General features: G+C 42.9%; 1 protein-coding gene across 1 annotated transcript in view; it reads right to left on the bottom strand.

Moving 5' to 3' along the window:
* Window positions 1-6,371: 6,371 nt before the first annotated feature.
* Window positions 6,372-27,660, bottom strand: part of CACHD1 (cache domain containing 1) — a 203,066-nt gene continuing 181,777 nt past the window's right edge. Inside the window, exons 18-27 of the mRNA XM_055305410.1 lie at window positions 26,062-26,161; window positions 25,853-25,969; window positions 23,757-23,917; window positions 23,320-23,406; window positions 22,148-22,264; window positions 20,579-20,730; window positions 18,872-19,033; window positions 17,800-17,877; window positions 17,070-17,171; window positions 6,372-8,720 (exon numbers count right to left, since the gene is read on the bottom strand). Coding sequence (XP_055161385.1) covers window positions 8,482-8,720; window positions 17,070-17,171; window positions 17,800-17,877; window positions 18,872-19,033; window positions 20,579-20,730; window positions 22,148-22,264; window positions 23,320-23,406; window positions 23,757-23,917; window positions 25,853-25,969; window positions 26,062-26,161 — 1,315 coding nt within the window. The 3' untranslated portion in view covers window positions 6,372-8,481. The remainder of the gene's footprint in view (window positions 8,721-17,069; window positions 17,172-17,799; window positions 17,878-18,871; window positions 19,034-20,578; window positions 20,731-22,147; window positions 22,265-23,319; window positions 23,407-23,756; window positions 23,918-25,852; window positions 25,970-26,061; window positions 26,162-27,660) is intronic.

The following is a 27,660-nucleotide window of genomic DNA, read 5'->3' as shown; positions in this document are numbered from 1 at the left end:
AACCCAAATATCCATCAAATGGTGAGCGGATAAACAAAAGGGGATGTAGCCATGTGATGGAGCAGTACTCAGCACAAAGAGGGACATGCAACATTATGGAAGAACCTCAAAAGCATTACTAAGTGAAAGAAGCCAGACACACAAGGTCACCTATTGTATTTATATGAAATGTCCAGATGAGGGACCCCTGGGGTGGCTCAGTTGGTTAACTCTCTGCCTTCCGCTGGGGTTGTGCTATCTGGTCCTGGGATAGAGCCTATGTCAGGCTCTCTGCTTAGTGGGGAGTCTGTTTCACCCTCTCCCTCTCCCTGTGTGTGATCTCTCTCTCTTTTAAGGATTTTATTCATTTATTCATGAGACACACACACACACACACACACACAGAGAGAGAGAGAGAGAGAGAGAGAGAGAGAGAGAGAGAGAGAGAAGCAGGTTCCATGCAGGGAGCCAGACATGGGACTCGATCCTGGGTCTCCAGAATCACGGCCTGGGCCGAAGGGGGTGCTAAACCGCTGAGCCACCCGGGCTGCCCAATAAATAAAATCTTTAAAAAAACGCCCAGATTAGGTAAATCCATAGACATCTACAGAAAAGTCGATTGGTGGTTTCTAAGGGCTAAGGAAAAGGGAGAATGGGGAGTGATTGCTTTGTGGGTTTGAGGTTTCCTAGGATGGCACAAATACTTCGGAATGAGATGGCGGGGATGGTTGCATAATATTTTGACTACACTAAATGCCGCCGAATTGTATACTTTAAAATGGCTAATTTTACGGTACATGACATTTCCCTCAAAACTAAGATTAGGTGAACTGGGTGGGAGCCAGGGGAACAGCGGGGAGGCCGCCGTGGTTGCCCAGGTGAGAAAGGGTGGCAACGGCCCGCAGGGTAGGGGAGCAGGGACGCCTGCCCCGCTCCGGCCTGCAAGCACCGTGTGGCTCCTCCTACAGGCAACTGGACAGGGGGCGGGATGCGTGGAAGAAGGGACCCTGGGGGGCTCTGCGGTTGAGCGCCTGCCTTCGGCCCAGGTGTGATGCTGGGGTCCCAGGATCGAGTCCCACGTCGGGCTCCGGGCATGGAGCCTGCCTCTCCTCTCTCTGATGAGTAAATACATCTAAAAAAAAAAAAAAAAGATTTGTGGACGAAGAGGGGGTGCACGGAGCGTCAGCGCAGCCTGGGCAGGAGGGTGCCCCTGTAGCCTCGGTTGGCAGTGCCAGCAAAGCCGCAGGTAGCGCTTGCCCGGGGCACTGCGGGGACAGCAGGGAGAGACGGGGGGGGGGGGAATCTAACCACCCGGAGGGGGGCTGCAAGGGGAAGGAAGGTTGGCACTTGTGGGGGAGGGGACGCTGGGGTGTTTTAGGATCACTGACAGCAAGGGGAGCTGAGGACGTGCATTTGTGATGCCAGTTGAGGACCGCCTGCCTCTAGGAAGGAGCTGGAACATTCTTTCCCCGGGAGCAGAGAGGGGCCGTCTGAGAGCCACCTTGACGGGAAGGTGTCCAAGTGGTGGGATTTCTACCCTAAGGCCAGAGCGGAATGAAGGCAGCTGCAGAGAGGCTGTGGCAGGGCGGGTGGCAGGGCAGGGGGGTGAGGACACGTTCTGGAACAGATCTTGAGGACAGTGTGCTGGAGAATTAACTGGGCCTGGACAAAGGATTGTCAAGGAGCCCTGAAAGTCAGGGACATACTTTTGCAGGGGAGCCAAGCTTCTTGTTATGTAATTTTCTTTTTCCAAAAGCACAAGGCAGTAGGAACTAAGGCAGTAATCCTGGCGGGGATATTGTTACATCAAACACTTTAATCAAGCAGCACCCAGAAATAGAATGAGAGTGGGGTGAAAGAAGCACAAGGAGTCCGAAGAGAAGATTTGAAGCACTCCCATGTTAACAGAACCCCTTCTTCCAAACAAATGCCACGTAAAACTATACGGGGTATTGGATAACTGTATGTTCAAATTACACAACAGGAATTATTTTTGCACTTAGATGTACACATCACATAAATTGTAAAATTTATGTAAGACTTTACAGGCATCTATACTGATGGGAGGTTGAGGATTTTTTTTTAAAGATTTTATTTATTTATTCATGAGAGACAAGACACACACAGAGAGAGACACAGAGGGAGAGAGAGACGCAGAGACACAGGCAGAGGGAGAAGCAGGCTCCATGCGGGAGCCCAATGTGGACCCGATCCCGGGTCTTTAGGATCAGGCCCTGGGCTGAAGGCAGGGCTAAACTGCTGAGCCACCCGGGCTGCCCAGGTTGAGGATTTTTACATCTGAGAGCATTAAAAAACTGCTAAACATGGAATATGGTACTAATTGTTACTGCAATATACTAAAAAACTGTTGCACAAAAAATTGACATAAAGCTCATGGTTATAGAGAATAGACTGGGGGTTGTCTAAGGGGGGGGGTGGCGGGGTGAGCAGAATGAAAGTGGTTGAAAGGTACAAATTTCCAGTCCTAAGTCATGGGAATATGATGCACTGTATGGCGACTATAGTTAATAATACCGTATTGTACATTTCACAGTAGCTAGGAGAGTAGATCTTAAAAGTTCTCATCATGAGAATCCTGTAACTGTGTATGACGATGCATGTTACTGGACTTACTGTGGTGATCATTTTGCAATATATACAAAGACTGAATCATTCATTACCTTGTTACTTAAGATATATTGTTATGCCAATTATACCTCAATTAAAAAATGTACTAATCAATTGAGCAAATACTTATTTTGGAGAAATAAATTTACTTCATCTACTACTTTGCATAGTATATTATCTGTTGTAACAACAGTTGACTTTTTAAAAGATTTTATTTACTTATTTATGAGAGACACAGAGAGAGGGAGGCAGAGACACAGGCAGAGGGAGAAGCAGGCTCCACGCAGGGAGCCCTACGTGGGACCCGATCCCGGGTCTCCAGGATCACACCCTGGGCCAAAGGCAGGCGCTGAGCCACCCAGGGATCCCTATAGTTGACTTTTGAACGCTGGCTTGAATTCCATGGGTCTACTTACAAAGAGTGTTTTTTTTTTTTAATAAAGTAGTGTAAATGTTTTCTCATGATTTTAACTTTTTTCTCTAGCTTACTTTATTGTAATAACAGTATGTAATACATATACAAAATATGTTACCTGTTCACGTTATTGGTAAGGCATCTCTCAACAAGAGGCTATTAGGAGTTAAGTTTTTTTTGGGGATTCTAATGACTGTGTGGGGAGTTGGGGCCCCGCACCTCTGTGATTTTCAAGGGTCAACTGTAATTATGGCTGCAGTTGACACACCAGACATTTAATCTTCTCAACAAACATTGAAGGCCCTCCCTGCAAAGTATAGGTTATGGTGCCATGGGCACGACAAAGAGCAGTAACAGTCTTTGCTCTTAGGAAGCTAGGGTCTAGTTGAGGCTATAAAAAAGCTCATATGAAAATGCAGCTAACATCCAAGCCAAGATTAGCTAGAAGCTCATGACTGGTGCAGAGGAGCTTTAGAAGATTGAATGGGCAGAGGTCACTTTATATCAGGCTCAGGAGTGGTAAGTAGGGGTTAAGAAAACTGATCATGAAAGAAGTTGCATTTTTTTGGTATTTTTTAAATTGAAGTTTGATTTGCCAACATATAGCATAACACCCAGTACCCATCCCGTCAAGTGCCCCCCTCATTGCCCGTCACCCAGTCACCCCATCCCCCTGCCCACCTCACCTTCCACCACCCCTTGTTTATTTCCTGGAGTTAGGAGTCTCTCATGTGCTGTCACCCTCTCTGATATTTCCTACTCATTTTCTTTCCTGTCCCCTTTATTCACTTTCACTATATTTTATATCCCCCAAATGAATGAGACCATATGTTTGCCCTTTTCTGATCGACTTACTTCACTCAGCATAACACCCTCCAGTTCCATCCACATTTTAGAAGTTGCATTTAAATGGAGATTTGCAGAGGTCAGAGGAGCAGATCGTTCTCTTAAGAGCAGAAAAGAACATAAAGTAGGTAAAAAAACACATTCAGTCCTTAGAAGGAGATCCAACCATTTGTGACATGGAGGGACCCTAAGGACATCATGCTAAGAGAAATAAGTCAAAGAAATATAAACACCACATGGTATCACTTATATGTAGAATATTAAAAAAAAAGTCACACTTCCCAGAAGCAGAGTAGAAAAGTGGCTGCCAGGGGCTACAGGGGTGGGAGAAATAGGGGAGTTGGTAAGGGGGCACAGTTTCACTCTAAGATGAATAAGGTCTGAGGAACTAATGTAAAACATTGTTACTAGAGTTGACAACACTGTACTGTATAACTGAAATTTGCTAAGAGTAGAGGAGAGAATGCCAATGTTCTCACCAAAAATTCAATGAAGAAAGTGTTAATGGGGAAAATCTTTTCACAATGAATACATATATCAAATCACCATGATGTAGATTTTAGATACATTATTTTTTTAAAGATTTATTTATTCATGAGACACAGAGGGGGGGAGGGAGGGAGGGAGGGAGGGAGGGAGAGAGAGGGAGAGAGAGAGAGAGAGAGAGAGAGAGAGAGAGAGAGAGAGAGAGAGAAAGACAGGCAGGGAGAAGCAGGCTCCATGCAGGGAGCCTGATGTGGGACTCGATCCTGGGTCTCCAGGATCAGGCACTGGGCTGAAGATGGCGCTAAACCGCTGAGCCACCCGGGCTGCCCAATTTTAGATAACTTATAATTTTAAATATGGGGAGAGAGAGAGAGAGAGAGAGAGAGAGAGAGAGAGAGAGAGAACAAGCAGTGGTAGGAGAAGGGGAGGGAAAAGTGGGGGGAAAGAATCTCAAGCAGGCTACGTGCTAAGCATGGAGCCTGATGCAGGGCTTAATCTCATGACCCTGAGATCAAGACCTGAGCAGAAACCAAGAGTTGGATGTATAACCAACTGAAACACCCACGAGCCCCAATATATATATTTTTTAGGATTTTATTTATTCATGAAAGACACAGAGACAGAGACATAGGCAGAGGGAGAAGCAGGCTCCCTGCAGGGAGCCCGATGTGGGACTCGATCTCAGGACCCCAGGATCAGGACCTGAGCCAAAGGCAGGCGCTCAACCACTGAGCCACCATGGTGCCACAGGAGCCCCAATATCTTTTCATGTCAGTTAAACCTCAATAAAGCTGGGGAAAAAGTAAACACACACAGCATGAACAAAGATATAGATCACATCAAGAAATAGGTTCTTGGGGGAAGAAATCAAATAATTACAATGGTTTTGTAAGCCTCCCAAGCTCTATGCCATCCAAAAAAATCTTCTCTGCTACTATTTAACTTCTTATAAGGGCGAATTTGAATCAAAATTTTCTCCTGAGGATGGTGGCAATAATGAATTTTTAAAAAGGTTAGGAAACACTGAAATAAGGTGGGGTGGGGGTGAGAGGCCCTAATTAGCAGTTTAGGACAATGAGGGAGGTTGGAAGAAAACTTAAAAGTTTCAGATGCATATATAGCTACATCTATTGGTACACACACTTTAGCTATTAAACAGACCATCTTCTAACAGCTGTAGAAATAGATCTTTCAACTTAATATTCTTTACTGAAAAATCAGAAAAAATTCTGAAAATGGCATTGTATTTCAGCCAGGAAAATCACTGTTCCTCTTCAGAAATAGACCAAAGATGACACGGATGAGACTGGGCTGATACATTTTGATGATATTACTCTACCAGATGTGTTCCCCCCCTCCCCACCTTTTTTTGAAAGAGTAATCATTAGAGCAGTCCATCACCACAGGGAAATGAGCTTAAGTGATCTTCTGGGATTTCTTTCCACATATCAGTCACCAACATGCGAAATAAACCTGAGTAAATTTGACATTTTTCAAATGAAAATATTAATAAGGCTTAGTTGAGCAAATTAAATCATAAGGCAGAGAAAAAAAAAAACCCACACTTTCCAAACTGTCTAAAAAGAATGTGTCAAGAAAACAGATGAACATATACTTGAGAGCTAGATGGGTCTGTTTTGTTTGGGCCACAAACAGGAATTTCCCTTTTCTGGCTGTATCAAGTGACCCGGGGCACCTTTAGCTGTCGAAACCTGTCAACGCTGATGTGCACGCTGGTTATAGGCATGAAGAGGGCCTTAGTGAATGAGAAGCTATTGCTAGGACCTCCCTCCCCAGGATTTCAGGGAAGGGTCATGTTTATCATGCAATGTTATCTGAGGGGCAAGAGCCACCAATATAGGTCACAATGATATAAAGTTTCCAAAAACATAACTGTTCTTTGAACACAAGAACAGGAACAGCATATGTTGAAACAGCATCGTATGCAACACTTGGGGGAGAAGACAAAAGGGAATTTAGAAAGGCAAAATTTCCCAAATCTGGGTGAGAGGCTGGAAAACACAGTTCTGTTTTCTTTTCTGGTAGAAGCATTCACTTACTTTCTCCTGAAGTTCAGGACAGGGGAGATATTTATCTCAAAAGACACAAAATGCATTTCTGTTCTCACATTTGAGTAGGCTCCAACATATTTTATTAAGCTGTGTTTTGTGGTTCTTTTCTTGAAAAACCCCACATTCCCCCCCTATCAAGAAGCTAGTGTCATCACTCAAGTGTTCTCAACTTCAGGAAATAAACGGGTATCCCAGGGAGAGGTTTAATTTTCTGGAAAGACAGGAAAGTCACCCATTCTCCTCCAGCAAATTGAGAGCAACCATTTCTTTATTATTGACATGAATGTAGATGCTCAGCAAGGACGGGGGTGCCATGTTCCGCACATTTTTTAATACTTGCTTTTAGTTGTATCCCACTGTATTCTTAAATTTTTTGCCTATCAAGATGTCCAGAAGCCCCCAAAGTTGACAGCAGCATCGAGAGGAGGCCTACTTTCAGTCTGGGGACTGATCTGCTAGGTTACAAAGTGAATGTAATTGGCCTTGAGGCACAAGAAGTGGTACATTAACAAATCGCTATAAACACTAAAACTGTCCATTCATACAGTTTATTTCACTAGACTGCAAATTTATACACAGTATGAAGGGGTTTCCTGATAGCACGCATATAGTTTACTTTCTGTACTGTTGAAGAACCAATTGTTTTTTACATTATATCGTAATACCCTATCATTAAAACATTATTCAGTGAATTTTTTTCCAACTACGTATAAACGGAGATTTACCACACACACGGTGCAAGAATGTCTTTATAACATATTTGAATCACAAAATGTGAATCTAAAATACATCACTGTAATTAGAACACTACTTTAAAATTACAATGTCCCATGTTATATTAGCCAGATTGAATTAATAATCTCTGTCTACATCACAAAGTGGTTTGGTGGTTAACTTCTTGGATAACTGGCAGCAGCTTTGAACCAGGACGTCAAAAGAAACCTTTAAGAATCAATTTTGAATTTTAAAAACTTTTTTCTGTATGTACTCAATATTCTCACAATCAAAATGGGACATTTAAAAATTTATATATAGTCTCTAACACAAGGAGAAGAAATCCATCCCTCCCTTAGCTGAAAGGCTGGGGTTGTAATATTAGGTTTTGTAGAAATCTAAGAAAAGCATTGTACGGGGAGTGGAACTGAGTTAAAGAGAAACATAAAATTTCTTTAAAAACATTTTGGATTCCTTTGTCCTTCTCTACCTCTGTCAAATGCAGAGAAAGAATACTGCATTACACAAATAAAGATGTGCTTCCGTGAAACGGTGTTCTAAAGAAAACGTATGTAAACAAGTCAGAGAGAAAGATTTCTTCATTTTCCCATTTTGTGGAGTGGGGCAGTGGGATGGTGTCACTTAAATAACAGAACTCCTTAGTCAAAGAACCACTTCATCACACACAAAACAGCTAGGGATAACCGCTGAAAATTTCTCATGTGTTTCTTTTTCTTTCCCCCAAAGTTTGAGAATGTTTGAAAGTTCAATAAATAGTAGAAAAATAATCCTTTACTTAGAAATGTTGAGATGCATCATTTAGAGCTCAACAGGAGTTCCATAGAGCAACCGTGGCATCTAGGTACCGCTAAGAAACAAAGCGTCATCTTCCAAGCGCACATTTCTCTCTGGATGTGCCACATTCCCAGTCTCCGGCAGGGCACATTTCTCACTCTTCCAGTTAAGGAGAGCCGAATGTTTCTGGCTCCTCAGAACATTCCTCTGGCTCAGCTTAACGAAGGTTCCCAATGTTTCATTTATAGGTTCCGTCTCCGTGTTTGGAGGTCTGCCTTCTGTTCCATTCCATTAGTACGATGGCAGGTTCATTAATCAGGCTTCCTTCCCCTCCGTCTCAGAGCCAGCCTTGCATTTGCACAAGCGTGATTTTTGTGGTTGTTTCTCCTTTTGAAACACATGAACAGGCAGGAAATGAGTTAAAGCACTCTGGACGAAACACAAACACAAGGGGTCTCTCGCTGTGGAGTATCTGATGCTGGCTCTTTCTCCCTCCAGAACATTCTGTAGCTCCCAGATCCCGTCTTCTCATGGAGGTGAGGAGTGTTAGCATTCTGCGTCGACAGTGTGTACTGTCACGGCCGCCTGTAAGTGGTGGCTGTGATGCAGCGTGGGATGGTGGGGGCGGTAGTGGTGGAACTTGTGACTTAGGAGGGCAGCAGTCTGGGGCGGGGTGTCCAGATCCAAGTCCTCATCGTGGTTTCCCACGTCGACCCCCGCCGACAAGGGGTCATTGTTACACGGAGGGTTCTCACTATCTTCCTGTGGGCTCATGGTACTGTAACCTAGAAAAGGAACAGAACAGGCAGCTGAGAGCTTCCAGATGCAGGGAAACTTCACTTAGGATTTCTAGGGCACTGGGAGATGTTCCTATCTGTGTGTTACATGGGTGCAAACATTTGCAGGCTGCCAGCAGACATTAAAGCACCTTATTTTTTTTTTTAAGATTTTATTTATTTATTAGAGACAAAGAGAGAGAGAGAGAGAGAGAGAGAGAGAGAGAGAGAGAGGCGCGCAGAGACACAGGCAGAGGGAGAAGCAGGCTCCATGCAGGGAGCCCGATGTGGGACTCGATCCTGGGTCTCCAGGATCACGTCCTGGGCTGAAGGTGGCGCTAAACCGCTGAGCCACCGGGGCTGCCCAAAGTGCTTTATTTTTAAGGAGATCTTTTATTAGCCATTCATTTTTTCACAATCACATAATATATAATCATCTTAGATACCTGAGAAAGCACAGATAAGAAAAAAAAAATACACAAGCAAATCCCCAAATCAACAAAACAGCAACGAACATCACCACACATCCCCTCTAATCCACAGATGACTACCATTGACATTTGGAAGCTCTCTTTCTACACTTTTCCCGGAGATAAATTTTATTTAAAATAAAGGAAAAGATTTAAAAAAAAAAAGGCAGCCTCAAAAAACAAAAAAAGTCATAATGGGGCTCAGATTGAATTGGTGGGGGCTGGGTGGAGGGAAAGTAGGGCTCCAATAGGCCTGAATGTGATGTCACAACACAGTGAGAACAAAAACAACTGCCGCCATCATCTGCACACCTGCTCCACAGCAGGCGCCAGACTCTTGGGGTTCCCACACACCAGCCAGGTATGTAGATTAACATCCATCTTACAAGGGAGGGAGATGACGATCAGAGAGGTTAACGAACTTGCCCAAAGTCCCACCCAATGAAATACTAACTCCACATATACCCATAGCAACCAGCAACGGAATCAACTATTCTCTGTGTATGCTGGCTCACCGTATTTAAAGATTAATTTCTTTCGGTGTTCTAAGTAATACGTGTTTCAAAAGAAAATGCCCTTGCTGATCAAAGGATTCCATTCCAAGAACCCTGGCATGTTTTTAAATATTGCAAAAATCCCCTTTAAAAATGTTGAGAAGTGACAGCTCATTAATATTTCCACTGCATCTACGGTTAGCATCAATCAGCACTTACCCATGGGTAGCGCTAGTCACATTTGTGGCTGCAAAATTGATGTGCTTGCATACAGCCAAGCAAGAATAGTTTGTAGTTGAAAATGTATGCTCTGTGCAAAAAATGCGAAAGGCAATTCTCCGTCCTCAATGAAACATTTCTCAAATGACAGAATTATTGATGTCAGTCCAACTCAACGAATATTTACTGTGCACCTATTATGTGCTAGGTACGGTGTCTGGCATTGCAGGAGACACCATGGTGAAAACCTGGTCCCAGCAGAAGCAGCTTTTAAAAGCTAGCGCTTGAGAAATAAAGCCAATACAAGCATAGATCCATTCAATTATTCATTTATAGAGGACCATTATGGGGCCAGAGAGGGAGACGATGAAACACGAATAAGAGAGATCTCTTTTCCTTGAGGATTTCACAACCAAACAGGAGACACGTACTCGTGAAGCTAGGTTTATTCTAATGCAGACGATGGTTAAGTGCTATAGTTGAGGTATAACTGAAACCTAGAACATGGAATGGCCGATTCTGGCTGGAAGAAAGAAAAAGCTTCACAGAAAAACTCGTATTTTAGTTGGGCTTTAAAGGATGTGCAGGAGTTTGGTAGGTGGATATGAGCCAGGGGACAGAGGAGCACAGCTGTGAAGTGCCAAGGCCATTCCCATATCACGTGGCGAGAGGGCAGTGCTTGTAGGTAGCTGGAGGACATGGCAGGAGGTGGAAAGGTGAGTTCTGGTCAGATTATAAAGGCCATGCCAAAGCAGAGAAAATGGAGAAACAACAGACCGTTTGGAGCAGGCTGAAAAAAATAGCATGAGTTTCTGTGTTTCAAAGAGAGTTCTGGTGGCAGCTTAGAAGATAAAAAGGAGAGAGGGGGGGACCGTTAGGAGGTTATTTCAACAGATGGGAGACTAAGAAAACGAAGCATGGAATTGGACAGATTTAAGAGTATCTCAGGAGCAGAAGTAAGAGAAGCTGGTTAGCTATTACAAGTGAGGGGGATGTGGTGGTGGGGGCGGTGCTTGAGGAGTAAAGGGCGCAGCGACTTTGAGTCAGGATTGTAAGACTCGGAGATCCCAGGTCTCAGGGACATAAATGATTTTTGCTTTAGACATCTTGATTTGAGAGTCTGTGGAGATGTCTAGCAAGAAATGCAGGAGTGTTGATCATGAGAAGTCAGGGCAGAAGAGGGGGAGTTCACTGACGAATAGGTCTACCGTCAGAGAGCCTTCTTGGTGCCAGGTGGGGGGCTCAACACAAAAAGGGGTAAAGGTGAGGCCCCAGCTCCTGAGATGCCCACGGTCAAGAAGGGCACGAAAACAGGTGTTAAAACAGAGGCCTACCGAAAGGAATACCAAAGCTGGTTAACTTGGCTTATACCTGAGAAGGACACTTAAGGTAGCCCTCGGAGGAGAGAAGGTGTTCGTTAGGTAAAGAGAGGGGTAGAAGGGTACTGCAGGCCAGGAGATAAGCAAACACAAGGACACAGTAGCCTGAAAATCTCTAGTGGGCTTGAGGGGATGGTAAAAAGCTTGGTATGGGGGAGAAAGATGCAGGAGACACTGCCCGACACATAGGCTCAGACCAGGTCAAGGTGGCTGGTGGAGCTGGGAGTTGGGATTTAGGTTAACAGGCAAGGGGGTAAAGCGGGGGGGGGGGGGCAGGACATCACATGTGCTTGAAGAGGATCAAAGTGCCAAAGAGGAGGCTGGACAGAAGGAAGGAGGGATCAGCTAAGAGGACAGGAGGCTGCAGTGCCGGCCCCAGGGAAGAGAAGACCTGAAGGGACAGTAGCAGTGTGACAGTAGAGCAAGTGGCTGGCTTCAAGAGACCATTCGACTGCACAGCAGGCTGAACTGGGTGGCCAAATGGACTTGCCTGGTGAAGATGCCAGGAGGGTTGACATCCTTGGATAAGGCTGAGGTTTCTAGGTTCAGGGGCTAGGGAAACGATGATGCCTCTCCTCAAGAATAAGGGATCAGGAGTCAGAGTGAGTTTCTCAGCTTGGGCAGTGCTTGGTCTGGAATGTGAGACCGGGTGGCAGCTCTGAATCTCCAGCTACGAAGTGCTCTCTGTGTGCTTATGCTACCACGTGCTTCACACGCAGGGGGCTCGAATGGAAAATACACTTTTAGCAAAATCTCATCTCTCGGTTGATTATTGTTGGCCTACCTGTAGCACCAGGCCGTCTTTACCTTGCCTCCAGATCTGTCCTGAATGGCTTCCCATCTCTCATTTACAAGCACCCACGGTAACTGTTAACTAATTTGCACATTTGTGACAGGCCCTCTGCCTGGCTCACCCTCCCACCCTCCTTCATCTGGCTATTGTGCTTCATGCTTCAATTTTTAAAGGTCTTCTCTGGGAAGCAGCCCAAAGCCCAGCCCTCGGCACACATGGGGTTGGATGCCCCTTCTGTGAGTTTAAATAGCATTCAATGCACATCTCTAGCTTACTTTTTTTTTTTTTAAGATTTTATTTATTTATTCATGAGAGGCACAGAGAGAGAGAGAGAGAGAGGCAGAGACACAGGCAGAGGGAGAAGCAGGCTCCATGCAGGGAGCACGACGTGGGACTCGACCCCAGGTCTCCAGGATCAGGCCCTGGGCTGAAGGCGGCGCTGAACCGCTGAGTCACCCAGGCTGCCCTCTATCTTACATTTCTACTATATAATAAACTTCAGGGCTGTCTTGTCTGTTAGCAAATTGTTTCTGTACTCCTAACATTCAACACAATGCCTCCCACAAAGCAGGCACCTCATTTTTCAAAATCACATTACTATGCTCCCGAAGCAATGGCATTTGCTTTTTTAGTTATCTGTGGTTTTTACCTGGTGTGACATTCAGCGGTCCTACTAATGAAGACATTCCAGGACTCACTGGGCCCCGCCCAGGTGTTCCAATTCAAGATTTCAGGGATGCTCTGAACCTGGCTGGCCATAGGCTCAGGGTGGTTTTGATGGTAGCGTTGTTCCCAGTGCAACTCAGGGACACCCCCATTTCTCCTGCCCTTGCTTTCTGATGGGAACCCCCAGCAGAGGCTCTTCCAAAGTGAACCACTTGCTCTGAGGACGTTCTGTTTCATTTCCGCAGCACCCAACCCCTCTGTAACTTCCTCAGGCTTCCTCTTAGCTCAATAATTAATGACAGTCTGGAGGGAGGGATAGCAAGCTGTGGAGGAGGAGGAAAAAGCCAAACACATGCGCTCACTTAACAAATGTAGTGTTTACTTAGCACCAGGCAATTCTGTTGAATGCTGGGAACAGTGATGAATAAGACGGACTCAGTCTGACTCACGGAGGGGGAAGCACCACTTAAAACACAGAGGATATCCGCAAAGGCTTTCAAAGGACAAATTTCTTTACTATCCAAATGTGCACACAGTCAAGTCTTTGCAAAGATGACCTCAGGCAAAAAGGAGGCTTCAGGACAGAACAGAAGAGTCAAGATGAGGCTGCTGCTCTTCTGTATTCTGCTTACATACTTAGCTAATGGTTCCTGAGAAAGCTCTCTTGATGGGTAGGGAGGAAAGGTCCCTCTGAGGACTCACTCCCCATCTTGTGGCCACAGACAGTAACTGCAGGAGGATATCTGTGCACCTCTAGAAAATGGTCTCGGGGTGCACTGGGTAGCTTTTGACCATGTTATCAGGGCTCAGCATTTGCCTTTTAAGCTTTTTGGAATTTGAGTCACTAGGAGGAAATTTCCCCTTTGCAAAGAAAAAATATGTTGCTTAAAATATACTTGCATAAAGTTTCTAACAAGACTGTAACCAACACATGAATTCACAAGGACAAATATAGATTGGCGGTTTTTGAATTAAAAATAAGCCAGTTGTAAATTAGAATACAGTATTTTCAGAAGAGATAATGGATAGAGCATATACAGAATTAAAAACATCAGTAGGTAGGAATTGTTTTTAACCACTGCTTGTGAGCATAACACTAAATAGTCGAGTGCTAAAAACAATTATTCTAAGTGGTCTTAGAATATTGACAAAAACAATTCTATCTTTCAAAGACCATTTTTGAGTAGTTTTAAGATAGAAAACTTAAAATAAGATTCCTTTGAAATACAAAACTCTCTTGGCCACATGAAATACCACTGATTCTTTAATAACAGGAGTTTGAGCTACATGAGTCCACGTGTAGGCTGGTTTTCCATAAATATAGGACAGTACTATAAATGCATTTTTCTCTTATGATTTTATTTTTTTTAAAAGATTTTATTTATTTATTCATGAGAGACACAGAGAGAGGCAGAGACACAGGCAGAGGGAGAAGCAGGCTCCATGTAGGAAGCCCAGTGTGGAACTCGATCCCAAAACTCTGGGATCATGCCCTGAGCCGAAGGCATACGCTCAACTGCCGAGCCACCCAGGCGTCCGTCTTGTGATTTTCTTTTCTCGAGCTTACTTTATGTAAGAATACAGTATATAATACATGTAAAATACAAAATGTATGTTGATCCACTGTTTTATGTTATTGGTAAGGCTTCCAGTCAAGAGCAGACTATCAATAGCTAAGTTTTTGGGGAGTTACAAGTCATACATGGATTTTTGACTGTGAGGGTTTGAAGTGGGGAGGTCAGTGCCCCTTATGCCCATAATGTTCAAGGGTCAACCGTATATCTAAATAAAAACACAGCTTGAAGTCTCCAAGTTTGGCTTGGGAACATTCAGTTTTAATTCTAGCAATATCACAATTCTGAACCCTATCATGAAAGTCTAGTATGTTCAGTACTTATACATCTATGTACTTTATTCTTTTGAGTTTCCTTTTGTGTATCAGACCCAATGACTCACGTGGAAATATGCTCACTGGGTTTGCAAAGAACCAGGGCCCTACAATTCAAGGGCCAGCACCAAGCCACCTTCCCCCCAGGGAACTTCTTGGATTTAGGTGCAGATAAAAGTAAATTATTTCCCTATCTTCTTTGTTCTGGTCCTTTAAGGAAGCTGTCATATTCAGCCTTTTATCAGTCTCATGAATACATGCATTCATTTACAGTTTCCTGCTAGATTGTAAATTCCTTGAGGGCAGAGTGGGTATGGAGGTGGGGGAGGTCAACCCTGAGCTCAACATGCCTGCCCTATGTTATTGCATTTAATGCTTACAACTGTACCAGGGAGAAATTTCTATTCCCATTTTAATTATTAGGACACCAAGGTCCAAAGGAGCCTAAGACCTCATAATCTGCAAAGAGGGGGAGAGGTGGGTTCCAAGTGAGGGTTGACCCTATTTTATCAGCTCTTCTACCCAAGTCTGCCTCACAGAAATGAAGCTGCCCCTTCACTAGGTCCCTCCCACTGTGCAAAATGTAGATGCCCAGTATGTTCACCAAGGAGAAGAACACAGAGCTGAGGAAGAAGTGTGCTAACAAAGCCATTCAATTAAATTTCCTTATTTCATTGTGCACCTATGGCTTATTCTCAGCATCGCAGGGACATTAGAACTTGATGCCAGCACTTTTAGTGACCCACTGTACAGGTTCAGGGATAGGACAACATGCAGTTAAACACTATTGATTTTGTGGTGCATTTGGAATTATTTGGAGTGTCAATGCCTTCCATTGCTTTTGGTGTTGCATTCTGTTGGCACAAGAAACTATTTTTCATTCCTCGGGGATAACAGGGATCCAATTATTGTGAAAAATGAAAGAAAGCAAGCCCTTAGCTAGATTCCTTAGCTTTCAGATACTGACACTGCACTATTTCTTTTATCTAAGCTGTTGCTTCATATGCCATTTTCCTAAGACAATGGGAGAGCTAATGGATCATCGTAAACGTCACTCAGAATTTCAATTTCGTATTGAAGCAATTTCTATCCGGAGAGAGGAGAAAAGATTCAGTATTTCTGCTGAATAAGAAATTATTTCTGTTGAACTTTAGTAGCCTCAAACCTGTTTTATTATTCAAAGGAGAAGAGGCACAGAACTGGCTGGCAGAATGAATTTATGCAAGTTCAAAGGTTTTTACAAGGGGAAAAAAAAAAAAAGCAGAAAGTCAAAGAAACTGAAAAATTTAAGTTGTGCTTTGACTCTCCATAGAAACCTGAGGTTTCTACTTAGTTGGTGGGAACAATGTCATTCAAAGCCCAAATTAGGAGCCTCCAAATTATAATCAGAGTTTTGGCTTCTCCTGTTTTCCAAGGGAGTTTGAATACCTGGCTGTCAATGTAAAAGGCAACACTGGTCGCCTTGATGAATACCCATTCCTGCATTTGTTAGCACAGGAGTGGGAGCACACTGCTTGAAGACATCCCTTTTTTCCCCCCAGGGTAGAGATGGAGAAAGAAGAGTCAAACGGTATAAATCCATTATTTACACATTTAAAAAAGACCTGATTCTTGGAAGAAAATAAACATTTCTGGAAAATTAAACCGTATGAAAAATAAAAAGATCTTACAATTACAGGAAAGGTCCCACACTCCTGCCGCTCCAACATGTCTGTAGTTCTCTGTGATGCTAAGCCATAAAAACCCTGGCAAGGTAAGAAGCTCAGTGGTGGCCAAATCTTTGGTATAGCATGTGGACTTGAACTACAGCTCACTCAGCCTTGGTGTCTTCCCAATCTAGCCCAATCCTTGCTGAGCATCTTAGAGCCACCTTATACAACCTCCATGACTAACTATATACACCAGTTCCTTTGCCTATAATATCCTTTGCCCCCAGCTTTTCTTTTATCATCCTTTAGGTCCAATGCAAATTGTTGTCTTCTTGGTGAATCCTTCCCTGTACCTTCCAGGCATGGCTGGAGGTCAGGGTGGGGAATGTCAGAGGGAAGCACAGACTCTTGCCATGGCCCAAGTGCACATGGGCTGAGAGCGCCCTTGAGGATGCTGGTATTTGTCAACTAACCACACTGGGTAGTAGGAGCAATGAGGATGCCAATTCCCAAGGGTAAGTGGAGGAGAAAGCAGGTTCCATTTAGAGAATGTGAATCCTTACACATGGAGAACATCTAGAAAGCAATCTCTGTGTCCAGAGGTCACCTCAATTATCTGGGAGTGCGGAGACGTAATCAAAGTGACCCTTGGGCTCCTGTAAACATGCTATGTTGGAATGTGTCCTTTGGAAAACTATGTCAAAGTAATGAATTTGAGTACAGAAGAGGAAAGAGAAGTGTGGGTATGAGTAATGGACCACAGGAGCCCACCAGGTTCCTCAGAAGGAACCGGACCTTACCATGATCACTTTCTGTTCCCGATCGACCCCAATAGCGACGCCTCCTTTCTGGACTGTGTGCGTGTCGTTCGATGACTGCAGCTATAAATCGAGTATTGCTGACTGTGGGAAGCAAGGACAGTCAGTCACTCTTATGCCAGTATCTTTATTATATCAAGCACATTTACTCTGAACAGGCTCATTCACACTTTGGGGGAGCTAGTCTTTGAAGAGATAGAAGTAATTTTTTTTTTTTAATTGTGAGGATTAGTGGCAGTGAGAGGTCCCTAATTACAGGTCTCCAACATGCATTAAGAAGATACGTTCTATATAGTTGAAGGCCAGGGTATGTATCTCAATACTAAAGGAACTCTCTTTTGATAGTCTTCCCAGCCCCCCCCCCCAAATTATATACATTTAATACCCTGAGGGATTAAAACAACGTATACCTGATTTCTGCCTTTCTGAAATAATATTATGCTGGAAAGCAAGGAGGAGGAGAAAGAAAAGGTAGGGGGAGGTATTTTAGGTCAAAGCACTTCATGCAAAAAAGGAACATCATGAAATCTTTTAAGATTTTTTAAAACAAAGCAAGCACCTCCACTTATGTCTAATGAAAATGGGGGAGGAAAAACCTTGGTCATGTCAACGATTCTTAAATTCTAACATAAGCCAAAAGGATATAAGGAGCGTTTATTCTGGGTTAGCCTCCTGCTGGCACGTTCTGCTACGAGGCAGCTTGAATACTCACTGATGCCTCTGTCCTCATGGCTGTCATCATCCCTTTCATCTCTGTCATTTTCCAGGTTGGACATACGCACTGACATTTCTACCCATCATTAAAAAGAGAGAAACATGACTATTTAATCAAACAAAATCACCCACTTTAATACCCTGCGAAGTGCTCGTTTGATGCCTGGGTGACAGCATTCTATTATGAACGAATCTAAACTTGGAAGACAATCAGCTGATGTCCCATCTATTTCTTTTTTTTTTTTTGTAAAGGAGGAAGGAGTAGGAATCAGAAGAGTGAGTGCCAGACACGAATAATCAAGAGAGACACCTGAAATTAACTTCTGAAGAAAAGAGAGAAAAGAATATGTAGAGGTCAATGGATCTTTAATCCTCTACTAATGTACCTGAAAAAGAAGGAAGGGGTCTATAGACATGTGGTATCTGTGCTCATTTGTGAGCACAGATATCACATTAAACAGTTGGTATGGAAGCCATGATTGCAGATTAATCATTCTGTATCTGACTTCGATTACTTATCCCATTTAAGACATGTGATTATTAAAAAAAAAAAAAAAGACATGTGATTATTGCTTTGGATGTGTTCGTTCACACTATGTAGTACTAGCGACAACAGAACAGATTCATGGTCTTGCAAATAGTGGCTCAGGGTATTGTTGCTCTACTTGTCTGGAACAGCAAAGAGAACACACCTCTGAGTTGAAGGAAGAACAAAACTTCCCACTCAACTGCCCAGCACTCCCTCATTGGCTTATTCCAGAGGCGGGAGGCGGGACCCTTAGCCCTGTGTAAGAGGAGAGAGCATCTTGGGATTTTATGGGGAATCAAAATGAAGACCACAGGGTTTAACTAGCTACTAAAGAATGAGCCATGGGCTAAAGGAGGAAAGGAGGCTTTGGGGACTCATGAATCGTACTCCCTGGAAGCAGAAAATGAAGTGCTGTTCTCCTAAATGCTTAGCAGCTTATGCAATCGGCTACTGTCCTTCTTGTGTTGGAGGAGCTTTGGACTCATTTAGCCAAAGCTACTGCCTCCTGGAGGAGCTTTGGACTCATTCATTGGGAGCTCACCTTGGGCAGCAAGAGGAGACATGTGCTGATGACTCCGGCGATGAATCTGATGGCGGTAGGCATACACAGCGAGAACCAGGACCATGATGCATCCCATGATGCCCCCGGCCACGGGACCCACGGGGGCACTTTTAATCATGTTCAGTGTGACCACCTCATCACCTTTGTTAAAATAAACAAACAGATGTCCTTGTAATGATTTCCCAACTGTGGTTGCAAGTGGGGATGAGGATGAGATGGGAAGAAAATAGAGTGGGGTGGGGTTTGGTGGAGACAAGAGCTTAAGTTGAAAGTTCTGAAAAAGGCCAAGAGGACCCAACAGAACATAGAGTAGTGAATTCCTTTAGTCCCTGGTTCTCAAATGACATGTTGGTTGCTCAGCACAGTAAGAGCACACCAGACAAGGACTACTAAAAACGGTGAGGAGGTAAGAATCACGAAAATTTGTGCTGCCCAGGGCTAAGAGTCTGGCTCCTCGGGATGTGGGCTCCTCTTGGAAGAGAAGTCATGGAGTACAGAGCTGAGCGTTCCATAGTCCTCTGAGCACATATTTATTGTACCTGGCGCCCTTTATGCCTGTGGGTCAGTCACATGACCCTTAAAAAAGGATCCCATTTCTTTTTTCTTTTCTTTTTTTTTTTTTAAGATTTTATTTATTTATTTATAAATGAGAGACACACAGAGAGAGGCAGAGACACAGGCAGAGGGAGAAGCAGGCTCCATGCAGGGAGCCCGATGTGGGACTCGATCCCGGGACTCGATCCCGGGACTCCAAGATCACGCCCCGGACCAGAGGCAGGCGCTAACCCGCTGAGCCACCCAGGGATCCCCCCAAGGATCCCATTTCAAAGCTAATGGGTTCCCTTTAAGACACTATTTGCACTGTCGCATAGGAGACTGCAGGGGGGCATATAAAGTGATGTCTTTGAACAAGGTCATTTCAACTAGGTCCTCACCTGGTTCAAGAATACTATGTGAGCTCAGGACCCTGCCTGACATAGGAGGAGCTTTTCTTCTGCTGACAGGTTAATGTGGGGAGATGTTTAAAAAACAAACAAACGAAAAGGTTTAAATATCTCATCTGTCAGGTGCTTTAGGAACTTGTGCTAGCTCCAGAGAGACACTGAGAAAGACTCAAAGGAGGTAGGCAGGTAGTTATCTTTGAGGTCTGGAGGCCTGATCCCAGACATGTTCCTCCCTACAGTGTCTCTTTCCACCCCCCTGAGCTAACCCAGGCCACATGAGATAGCTTGGGCTTCTGTTAACCCCAAGACCTTAAGTACTGATTTGCAGCCATAAGACTTCTGCTTTGCAAACGTGGTGATGGAAGGTTACAGCAGGAGACCGACGTGCAGCGGTCACTCCACCCATCTCTGGCCCCATTCTTCTGACAGCTGGGACTCACATTCAAACAAACTCCACAGTTCAGCCATGCAGAAATCAGGCCTGATGGTTCTCAGAACAAGCTTTATGGGAACGAATTCCAGGCTTGTAAAATTTGGCAGGAAAAATGGCTGCTTACTCGGCACAGAATATCTAGCCAGCTTTGAAGGTAATTATGTGCCTTGGTTTTGTAAGTACAAACTACTGGCAAAGGAAACAGGAAAATAGGGTTGAGGATCATTTTAAGAGTTTTGTCCTACTGGAGAGGATAAAAAAAAAAAAGTATTGAGAAATCAAAATATTCTGGGTTCCCAATAAACATACCTATTGCTCCCATGTCGTCCACATATGGACTTTTGGCTCCCACGATTCCTCCGAAGCATTCTTTCTGGGGAGCACAGTAGGATTTGTCCAGGTGAGTCTTTCCATCGCTGTCCACCATGCACCATTCACAATCCAGCACACCAAAGCAGTCCCTGCCAAGGAAGAGCAGATGGACTTGGGTATCAGACAGCTCTCAAGAGTGCCATTACTTACTAGTCCTGTAAGTCCTCAAGCTTTAGTTCCCTTTCCTTATAAAAGAAGATCAGCCAATAGTCTGCCATGGGATAGCTGTTTTATGTCTCACAACAGCTTGAAAATGAGAGAAATAAAACTGTTCTTTCTGTGGATCATACCACAAAATCCACACATCACAGATTAGTGCAGGATTATTTCAAATCATCTTAAAACACCAAATGGCCCCAAGGTTTGTTAGACTTTGGCCTGACCCCACATATAGGGTCATTTAAAAGAGAGGGGAAAAAAGGGGGGGGGGAGGAAAAATGGGCAAATAGATTGGGGAAATACTAGATAAACAGTTTCCTTACTGCCAATTTCTTAGAACTTTTAATACGTTAAGCATATTAGGACTCAAAGAGGATATGTGCAGTGTTTCTCAAATATAACTAATTTTGAGTTATTGCCTAACATCCCAAATTAATCTGTCCGATACTCTACCATTTCTTTGCTAAAACATGCATTAAAAGTAGAACTGGGGGAGATCCCTGGGTAGCCCAGTGGTTTAGCGCTGCCTTCAGCCCAGGGTGTGATCCTGGAGTCCCAGAATCGAGTCCCACATCAGGCTCCCTGCATGGAGCCCGCTTCTCCCTCTGCCTGTGTCTCTGCCTCTCTCTGTGTCTCTCATGAGTAAATAAATAAATAAATAAATAAATAAATAAATAAAATAAATAAATAAATAAAATCTTAAAAAAAAAAAGTAGAACTGGCTGCCCTCCTACCCACTGAATGTTGATAATCAAGTGGCAATCTGTAGTCGCAATAAACAATCACCCCACTCTCACCCCTGTAGTTCACGATAGCCACTATTCGCATGATGGCTAGTCCCAAATATCTATCCTAGAGAGAAGGGAGAGGGAAAGGGAGAGGGAAGAAGGGACATGTAGTTTTTGGTTCTCCAAGCTATCATGATGCCGATCTACTTTCTAAGAAAACAGAATTGATGAGCTATAATGTGTCACATGTAGAGTTGGGTTCTGCTTTAGGAACCCTAAGAGTTCCTGCCCCCTCACTTGTGCTTCTTCGTGCCATGTCCCCTCTCATTCCTTTTAAGAGTAAACTTTCCCATCCACAGATGAGACGACCAACATATAGTACAAACGCCAACTAGCTACAACAAGTAGAAACTGGAAAACATTAAACCTGCTGGATAAAAGGCTCATAAGAATCACTTTTGGGTCTGAAAAATTGGTACACCTTTAAAAAAACATCAAGAAGGAGAATGATAAATACCAGCTGGAAAAGCTCAACGAGGCTGCTGGTCACCATTCCTCACTAGGTTCTACTCCCGCAGTGATCATGTTGATGTAAACGCAAGCACCGGGCAATGCTTACCCACTTTCCATCCTCTGACTGCACCTGCTGTTGACACACTGATGAAGGGCATCTTGCAGGCCAGGGTCAATAGCTGTGTATGTCACCGGCTCCTGGTGGACCTCACAGCTTGGGTTTCTATGCAGGAGCAAGTCTGGAGGTTAGGACCAATAACCACTCACATTCCAAACTCATCAGGCCTCTGGCCCTTGATAGTGTCAGATAGATCTGGGTTTAAATCCTGGCTACTTAGATAGATGTAAACTCGGGCTAATCACTTAACCACTCTGAGCTTTAGTTTGTTCATCTTTATGTACAATAGAAAAAAATATATATATATAAAAAAGGAAGTCATAAATATCCCACAAAACATGAACGTATATAATCAGAAGTGAGGGCAGCCCTGGTGGCTTGGCGGTTTAGCGCCACCTACAGCTCAGGGCGTGATCCTGGAGACCCGGGATCGAGTCCCGCGTCAGGTTCCCTGCATGGAGCCTGCTTCTCCTCTGCCTGTGTCTCTGCCTCTCTCTCTCTCTCTCTCTCTCCTCTCTGTGTATTCTCTTGAATAAATAAAAAAAAATAAATTAAAAAAAATCAGAAGTGAAAGTTACCTCCCCCGACTTGCTACTCTAAATCTTTTTTTTTCAAGGTAATCATTATTAATAGTTTCATGAGGGTCCCTTTAGACATTTTTTTCCTATGCTTAAACATATCAGTTTCTATGATTAAACATATCAGTACACCCAGATTCTTTCCTTTACATTCTAGAGAAGGGATTTAACCCCAACTTATTTAACTGTAGTCTTAAGATTTGTCACTAATGTAAAAAATACCATATGAGGTGTAAGCATGTGTGTGTGTGAAAGATACCTACAAGATTTATCACAAAGCTAATTTGAAAACTAAGTGACTTAACGTGCATAAAGTATCTGACACCTGGCAGACACTTAGCGATTGCTTGTAATAGTCTCATAGCTTTCGCACGGACCACATATAATTTTAACGTTTCACAGCATTTACATGTACACCTGAAAAAGGACTTCATTTTAAGGCTTGAAATCTGACTCAGTGAACAGTTACATCATTAGAATCAATCATCTTCTTACCACAACCCCAAACAAATCTATAGAGGAGGCTCTGTGTGTGCGTGTACAATATATATAGCACACATATTGATGTAATGTCTATCTTACCGGTTCTCTGCATTTGTGAGGTTCCCAGTGCACTCATTGACCTCTAGAGGGCACTCACAGGGACATTCACATTCATTTTGTTCCATTCTGAAAGGCAAAAGGAAAATCACTATGCAGAAGATCAATAACAAACTTTGTATTGTATATGTACCAGAAGAAGGAAAAGAGAAGAAAATGTGAGCTAGTTAAAAGGGACAGTTAAAAGGAAGCTGTGACCAACGGTTTAAACATACAATTCGCCTTAATTCATTACTCTTTGGACAAGGATACTGTAAACTGCACAGCTAGAAATACTTCCGTAACCAGGACCTTCTTTTTCTCCAGGGCACCCCCCTGTGTCTTCTGTTTATATGGCAGATGCCACGTCAAAATGATTGGCATCAGTTCAGATATTTAACAGTGGAGTAAACAGAGAAGAGGACCCATTGCATTTTTACCGGTGACAGTTGAGACAGAGCCGATCCACCATGCTACAAGCACAAAAGGCAAGAGAGTCGCACGTTTCATTGACAATGCCAACAAACGCGTTGGTTCCTGGGATCCTTGCCAGTCTGTACTTAGAACAGTGGCTGCCATGAACAAGGTTCGTCAAATCTCCCTAGAGACAACGGAGGCGTCAGAAGTGACAGACAACAATGCGAAGATTCATCCCTACCGTGGTGAAAAGGACTCTTCAACAACTGCTGAAAGTAGCTTACAATAAAACTTTATTTCTGACTACAAAAGTAATAGATGGTTACTGCTGAAAGCTGGAATAATAGAATTTTTTTCTTAATATCAGAGATAATTCCCAGGTCCCACTTAACAGTTGTGTATATTTATTTATTCTCATATCTATGCTTATAGATAAAAATTTTATAGCTGTTTTATAATTTTTTTTAAACACATTACACCATAACATGAAGATAACTGCAAAAAACAATGAAAGACAGCATTCAGGTAAGGAATAGTTTAAAATGTATTCAAAGGCAAACCTAATCCACCAGAAAACATGCAACCTCTGTGCCATCTTGGATAACAAACCTCTCTTCTAGAATAAAAAAAACCCAGACTCTTTTTAAGAGTCCAATTTCCTTCCAGAATATTTAAAAAATAAATAATATTTAAATAACTAAAGTAAGCATTCTTTTCTTCATTCTATAGCAAGAAAATGTGATAGCCAACTTCTTGAAATGCCAGATTTGTCTACTATAGAGAAAACCAAAGATTCAAAAGCAGCTCTGGGAAGTTGAATATGGCTATTCTTTTCTGCACGTGTGTCCAATGTAGTAGGCCAACTATGTAATCCCATGCTTGTTTCCATGCCAGTCATCCCTTGTATGTGCATGCTGAGGATAAGCCTAACTGAGAAATGTGGCACTGGATGGAGGTCTAGATGAATTTTCCACTGCCTGGAAGATGCCCGCCCCTACCATATCAGCATTAAGATAGGCCTATCATCCTTTTAGCTCCACTACCCAGAAATGTTCCAGTTCCATTTTGGAATACCTTGAGCTGTTAAGAAATTATTCTAATTCATATTCCACTAAAATTTGCGTTTCTGAAAAATTTCTCCCAGAGTAGCCTGGCTTTGTCTGTTGAAGACTCAGGAAATCACTGTATAAAAGGTAGAAGATACAGAGTAAATCAGACTCTCACAGAACAATCTTGCTTGGCAGCTTCCTTCTGATTACACTCAAGTTTGTCAATGTCCTCTTTAAAGAGAGTGTTCCTTAGAATGATGTAAAGTCTAAACAGAGTAATAATGATTTCCTTTGAACCCACTATTCTATTCATCTATTTGTTTTTTTAAACTCTTTTATTCCAATTGTTTTTGCTATTGTTTTTCTGAGAGAATTTTCAGTCAACCCAATACATCTTTAAAATTTTTAATTATGCATTCAATGATATGAATACCTGTCCTAAATAAAAAGCTTACTTCTTGTGAACAACTTTTTGAACGTTGGTTCTGTCATTATGTATTTTAGTTCTTTTCCAGCTAAGACTATTGACAAACTAGTAGGAACATTCTTAAGATCTTTAATAATATCTAGGTAAGCTTGCAGTTCTCTCAAATCAAATACTTAGAGTACTCTAAGCTACAAAAAATGAATTTATTTTTAGATGATCTACATGAGAGCTCCCATCTAACTGGGTAAGATGACCAAGAAATGACCTAATTTGGCCTTAGGAATTTAAGGAGGCTGCATGATCTCTAGAAGACAGGAAGAAGGGAACACATGGTGCCACACATATTTACATAAGAGTGTGGGAACAGACCTCAGCAGACATTTCAAAGGGTTTCTACTGGGTGAGTCTTTAAACAAACAAAACTAAAACAAAACACCAAGTGTGAAACCTTAAAACATTCACTTTTCCAATCTGGGCTTTACACCCCATTCTGGTCAAGCTAGGGAGCTGGCCTAAAGTCCTGTCCTGTCATTCTATAATTTTAGGTCATGAAACAGCCAGGAGTCATATTCAGATATTAACTATTATTCCATTTCATATTCCGCAATGGAATGAGATGTGAGATGATAAGGGATCAACTTACCACAAGGCTAGTGTTGAATTTATAAAATCTTTGAACTGTTCTGTCACTGAAGCTGTTGCACAGGTTTTTCTTTACAAAGTTGGGGTGGTTCAGGATATCATTTGCTACCAAGGGCTCCTAATAAGGCCAAGCAGACAGAAAACACAAGTCATGTAATTAATGAACCACAGGCCATGGGAGCACTGAGCCATCGGCTTTGCGACAAATACCTTGTGGGTAATATGCTGTTGTTCCACGGGTGCATGTCCTTTGGGGTCAATGAGGGTTGGATGTGCCACCAGATAACCCCTGTCCTCCATTATGAAGCACCTGTGCCAAAACAAGTGATATCTCTCAGTAATATACATGGTCTTTCTACACTTTCAGAGAGCATTTATCTTGCTAACCCTGAAACAAATTGCATTTATCTCAGTAAATATCCACTGAAACAAATTCACTGAAGGCTGGCAGGCAGGCAGATACATTATTCTTTTTTTAAAGTTTAATTTAATTTTTTAAAAAAGATTTTATTTATTTATTCATGAGAGACAGAGAGAGAAAGAGGCAGAGACACAGGCAGAGGGAGAAGCAGGTTCCATGCAGGAAGTCTGATGTGGGACTTGATCCCAGGACTCCAGGATCATGCCCTGGGCTCAAGGCAGACGCTTAACCACTGAGCCACCCAGGCGTTCCCCTCCTCCCCTTTTTAAAGTGGGATCCACATCCTGCATGGAGACAGATATGGGCCTTGAACTCATGACCCTTAGATCAAGATCTGAACTGAGACCAAGAGTCAGAGACAATCAGCTGAGCCACCCAGGGACCCCAATAGATACATTACTCTTGAGGCGATAGATTACCTAGCATACAGTTTATAGTAATAAAGTTACACCTGACTCTGAGGCCACCTGCCTAGTTTTATAGAATGTGTCTACTTAGCCCCAGTAAGATGAACTCAAAAATCTTTTGTAAGGATATATAAATGGCAGGTTTAGTCTTTCTTCAGAGGAGGGATTACTCTGAAGGAAGTTGCCTTGGGTATTTATAGGCACAAGCTTCAAGCCATACAATTTCTTCTTTGATGATTAATATACATAAAATATAATCTTCAGGGACATACAAAAACTTATTTGATGGAAACACTAAAGCAAAGCTAGAATTGCTCTAACCAAGACTATGTGCTGCTCTATTTTACTCTGCATTAATTCCAACAGTTTGCTATGAATCCTGCATTTCCCTATTCAGGCCAATGTGAAATTTAGCAGTAATGTGAAGCATGGGCCATAAGAGTGAAATAAGAAAGCTATTTTTAAAAGTGGCCTGCATTAAATCAAGGGAATACCCTTGCTTTGATCAGACACGTTCTTTTGAAATTAGGAGGTGAAGGCTTTTTTAGTTCCGCAAGCCTCTTTCTGGGGAAATGTAAAAGGGAACAGTCCAAGTGTCTGAAATTCCCACAAAGACTTTGGCTTAACTAAGTTAACATCAAAAGTACCCTTTCTGGTCTTCCTAGCACCCAAGATCTGGGAAACTTCTAATTACTGACTCTGAGAGAAACAAGAGCTTTCGGAGAATTCTGTGCCACAGTTACTCTCCTTGTTATAAGACAAATCTGAGAAAAAAAAAAAAAAAGACAAATCTGTTTGTCTATATCATAAATGGCATGCATCTTAGAAAAACGAAAGAACAAAAACTTTGTAATTGAACACCCAGGCCATAGATTGACTTTCTGGTCTTGACCATGACAATGTGGTTGCCATTCAATTAGAGATATCAGACATCATTTTCTTTATATTTTGCAGATAGATAGGAAGTGGTGTCCCTGAAGG

This window comes from Nyctereutes procyonoides, unplaced genomic scaffold, assembly GCF_905146905.1.
Source record: "Nyctereutes procyonoides isolate TBG_1078 unplaced genomic scaffold, NYPRO_anot_genome, whole genome shotgun sequence".
Classification (NCBI taxonomy): Eukaryota; Metazoa; Chordata; class Mammalia; order Carnivora; family Canidae; genus Nyctereutes; species Nyctereutes procyonoides.
Note: the sequence above shows the minus strand (reverse complement) of the source record. Positions and strands in the feature narration are given on the sequence as shown.